Source organism: Dromiciops gliroides, chromosome 4 (genome assembly GCF_019393635.1).
Source record: "Dromiciops gliroides isolate mDroGli1 chromosome 4, mDroGli1.pri, whole genome shotgun sequence".
Classification (NCBI taxonomy): domain Eukaryota; kingdom Metazoa; phylum Chordata; class Mammalia; order Microbiotheria; family Microbiotheriidae; genus Dromiciops; species Dromiciops gliroides.
In genome coordinates, this window is record NC_057864.1 from 238,177,643 (window position 1) to 238,181,678 (window position 4,036).

At 53.5% G+C, this 4,036-nt stretch overlaps 1 protein-coding gene across 1 annotated transcript; it reads left to right on the plus strand.

Moving 5' to 3' along the window:
• Positions 1 to 213: 213 nt before the first annotated feature.
• On the plus strand, positions 214 to 2,767 carry ZBTB12 (zinc finger and BTB domain containing 12). Its single transcript, XM_044001285.1, has 2 exons — positions 214 to 363; positions 895 to 2,767. The coding sequence occupies exon 2, from the start codon at positions 921 to 923 to the stop codon at positions 2,352 to 2,354; it is 1,434 nt and encodes a 477-aa protein (XP_043857220.1). The 5' UTR covers positions 214 to 363; positions 895 to 920; the 3' UTR covers positions 2,355 to 2,767.
• Positions 2,768 to 4,036: the final 1,269 nt, after the last annotated feature.

A 4,036-nucleotide genomic window follows, 5' to 3' on the forward strand; every position in this document is an offset into this window, starting at 1 on the left:
CCTTTAACAGAGTGGGGAACGGGTGGCAAAAAGTGGAAAGAAGAGGGAGGTATCGGACCCCTTTTAATTACACATACCGCCCCCCGCCCCCACGCTCTTTTCGGAGCCAGAGCCGCAGCCGCCGCAGTGGGCGAAGCGGCGCGCGCTGTGTCCAGACAGCCCGGCACGAGCCTCCTCCACCCCGGCCCCTCCCCCCCCCGCCCACGCAAAGCCGGAGTCGCGCTCCAGGGCGCGCGCACGGGCGCGCACGTCCCTGCGCCTGCGCGTCACTCAGGCCTGCCAGTGCGTGGTGGGTGCCGCCGGCCCCCAGGGGGGGTTGGGGAATTAAAAAGAAAAAAAAAAACGCGCGTGGAATTGATCCAGGTGAGAGGCGCGCGTGCCGATGGGGTCACGGGATTCAGAGGGACAGGTTCCGCGGAGCAATTGGGCCCCGAGGGTTGGGGGGCGGGGGAGTAAGTTGCTGAGGTTGGGGGGGGCGGCGTGCGCAGCGCGTACGGGTTGGGGGGAGGGCCGGGAACGGGCGCGTGTAAACGTGCCCAAGGGGCGGGGAAAGGCGCGAACGTGCCCCAGAGTAGGGAACCCTCAAACCCCGGTCCCTCCCCCAACACACACACTACGTGGGCACACCTACTCCCCGTTCTTGCCCTGGCCCCCAGTTCGTGGGCGGGATGCTTGGGGAAGAAAGTATGCGACCCCGCCCCTCATGGGACCTCGACTTCCCACCCCTCCCCCTGGGATGGAAAGGAGCAGAAACTGGGGGTTGGGGGTGGTCTGGAGACGGAAATAGCACGCCTCTGCCCCTGGGGAGGGGGAAGAGGGGAGAGGAGGGGGCCGAGGCTTGGGGAAGGGGTGAAGGACCAGCTTCCTAACGAATTCACCCTCCACCAAACACAGGGAACTCTCCCAGCACACCCAGTACCATGGCATCTGGAGTGGAAGTCTTGCGATTCCAGCTCCCAGGGCATGAGGCTGCCACCCTTCGAAACATGAACCAGCTCCGGGCAGAAGAGCGCTTCTGCGATGTCACCATTGTGGCCGACAGCCTCAAGTTCCGGGGCCACAAGGTAATCTTGGCGGCCTGCTCCCCATTTCTTCGCGACCAGTTTCTCCTAAATCCCAGTTCAGAGCTACAGGTCTCTCTAATGCACAGTGCCAGAATCGTGGCAGATCTCCTCCTCTCCTGCTATACTGGGGCTCTGGAGTTTGCTGTCCGTGACATTGTCAACTACCTGACTGCCGCCTCCTATCTCCAAATGGAGCACGTGGTAGAAAAATGTCGAAATGCCCTGAGCCAATTCATTGAACCCAAGATTGGCTTAAAAGAGGATGGAGTTGGTGGAGGGATTGGATTGACTGGGCTCAGCTCCACCAAGTCACTCCTCCCACCCGCTCGAACCCCAAAGCCAGCTCCCAAACCCCCACCACCACCTCCTCCACCTCCTCTTCTCCGACCAGTGAAGCTAGAATTCCCCCTAGACGAGGACCTTGAGCTAAAGGCAGAAGAAGAGGAAGAGGATGAAGAAGAAGATGTATCAGATATCTGCATTGTCAAGGTGGAATCAGCCTTAGAAGTGGCACAGAGGCTTAAGCCGCCTGGAGGCATTGGGGGGAGCCTTGGCCTTGGAGGGAGCCTCGGCCTCGGAGGGAACCTGAGCCTTGGAGGAGGTCTTGGCCTTGGGGGGAGTAGTGGACTCCTCATCAATGAGGTTGGAGAAACTATTGATGCTCCTGATGATAGCACAGCACCCCAGGGGGTGGTGAAGGCCTGCTACAGCCTTACAGAAGACACAGAAGGGGAGGGTCTATTGCTTTTTCCTGGAGCTCAAGTAGGGGAGGGCATTACCCTTGGACTTGGAGATGAAGCCCTAGCAGCAGCCACTATGTCTCGGGGCAGTGGAGTCAGTGGGAGTTATGGGGGTATGAGGAGCCCTATACCAGGGGGCTCCCCAGTGGGAAACCCACTGAAGAACATCAAGTGTACCAAGTGCCCAGAAGTGTTTCAGGGTGTGGAAAAACTTGTGTTCCATATGAGAGCCCAGCACTTCATCTTTATGTGCCCTCGATGTGGGAAGCAGTTCAACCATAGTAGCAACCTCAACCGTCACATGAACGTCCACCGAGGTGTCAAGTCACACTCCTGTGGTATTTGTGGTAAATGCTTCACGCAGAAGTCTACCCTACACGACCACCTCAACCTTCACTCTGGGGCTCGGCCCTACCGTTGTTCTTACTGTGATGTGCGCTTTGCCCATAAACCCGCCATTCGACGCCACCTCAAGGAGCAGCATGGCAAGACCACAGCAGAGAATGTCCTGGATGCCAGTGTATCAGAGCTCAATGCCCTCCTCCACTAGCTGGAGGAGGGATAACTAGGGGAGGGTTTGGGGTGAGGTGAGGAGATTGCTGGTAGAAGGATCCTCTCCCCAAGGAGAATAAGTTGAAGGGGAAAGGGGGCTTTTCTGTTTCCAGGAGAGTTAAGATGGGGTTAAAAGCAGAGGTATTACAAAAGAACAGCTGCTCAGGTCTTCCTCAGGGAATAAAAAGGGGTTAGACCTTGCTAAGGGGATTAATGAACCTTTCCTTGGGATGATGAGGAAAGAAAAAGTTCCTGTGTTCTAGGGTAAAGGGGCCCAGAGAAGAGGGAAGGCTCTTTTCTGGAAGAGGTAGATTATTGGGGTGAGGATGGTATGCAGGATATAAGTAGAAAAAAAGGGGAATATAGGAGGTTTTATCATAGGGTAAGAAAGCTATAGAGAAGACAACTCAGTTGGGGTAGGGTGGGTGGGACCTTGGGAGGGAATCTTACCAAAGCTATACCAGTCCTTGGGTGGGAATAGAACAGAGGAAACCTCTTAAATTCTTGGGAAAGCAATTATGAGGGAAAGGTTATCAAGTCCCAGGGAAAAAGGGTAGAGAATGTTTTTGCATGCTGGGGAGGAGGGAGAGGGTACTGGGCTTTTGTCTAGGGGACAAAAGGTAACAAACGATGTGAAAACCGAAAGAGCGGGGTGAACAGAAGTAGAATAGAAAACAAATAGAGGCAAAAGAATGAGAAAAGTCAGAAGTTAGTAAGGGTTGGGGAGGGGACATGCGGAAAATACCTAGAAAAGGGCTCTTGGGTAAGGGAAGGAAGGGAGGGAAGCAAGAGGGGAGGGAAAGGGAGGATATGGTAGAGACATATACAGTATTTTTTAAGGAAACATATTTTTCAGGAGTTTTCTGGACCCTGAGGTCTCAGTTTCTGCTTTTATTTTCCACAAAATAAAAAAAGGTTTTTTCTCTTTATATTTTGTCTTATATTTTCTCTTTATATTTTGTCTGTGAGTCCTGAGTCTTTCCTTTCCTTCCCCAATTTTCCAGTTTGGGCATCGTGGTCCATTTTGGCCAACGTCTCTTCCCTGAGATGTATCCTGGCCCTCCAGCTTCTGCTTTTGAGTTTTCTGTGTCCAGTGTTTTTAGTCACCTCTCAGTGTGAGGGCAAAGACCGTGTAAACCTATTTCAGCGGCGTTTTGCAAAATTCTAAGTACTTTTCCTATCTGAAGCCCCACCATTGTGTTTCAACCCCAGTTCGTGTCACTATCGAGCGGTGGGAAACCAGATCTGAGCCTGCTGCTTCTACTACAAAGTGAGGGGGTTAGAGTAGATAGGGGTTCTCAAACTGGGATGATAGTCTTGGATGGGGGAAAATACGGGTTTTTTTTACCCCACTAAATTCAAACAAACTTAGCATTTCCTTTCATTATGACTTTTTAAAATTATTTTGAGAAGGGATCCATAAGCCTCGCCAGACTGTCGTGACGACCCCCCAAAAAAAGTTAAGCACCCCCAGACTAGATGGTCTCTGGGGCTCTCTCCGAGACTACTTTTGAGTTTGTGGATTGGAGGAAAACTTTAAAGGCCGCTCTCTGCCAATATAAACTACAGCTCCCAGGAGGCCTCGGAGGCGGCCCCGGGTGCTCAGTCCCAACCCACAGGACCCGGGGCTGTCGAGTCGTCCGGGTTCGAGGGCTGTGTTTCAGGCGGCTAAGGCGGGGC

Bases quoted from the DNA above. Each gene is read 5' to 3' on its own strand.
- ZBTB12 (XM_044001285.1), top strand. From the start codon at position 921: ATGGCATCTGGAGTGGAAGTCTTGCGATTCCAGCTCCCAGGGCATGAG.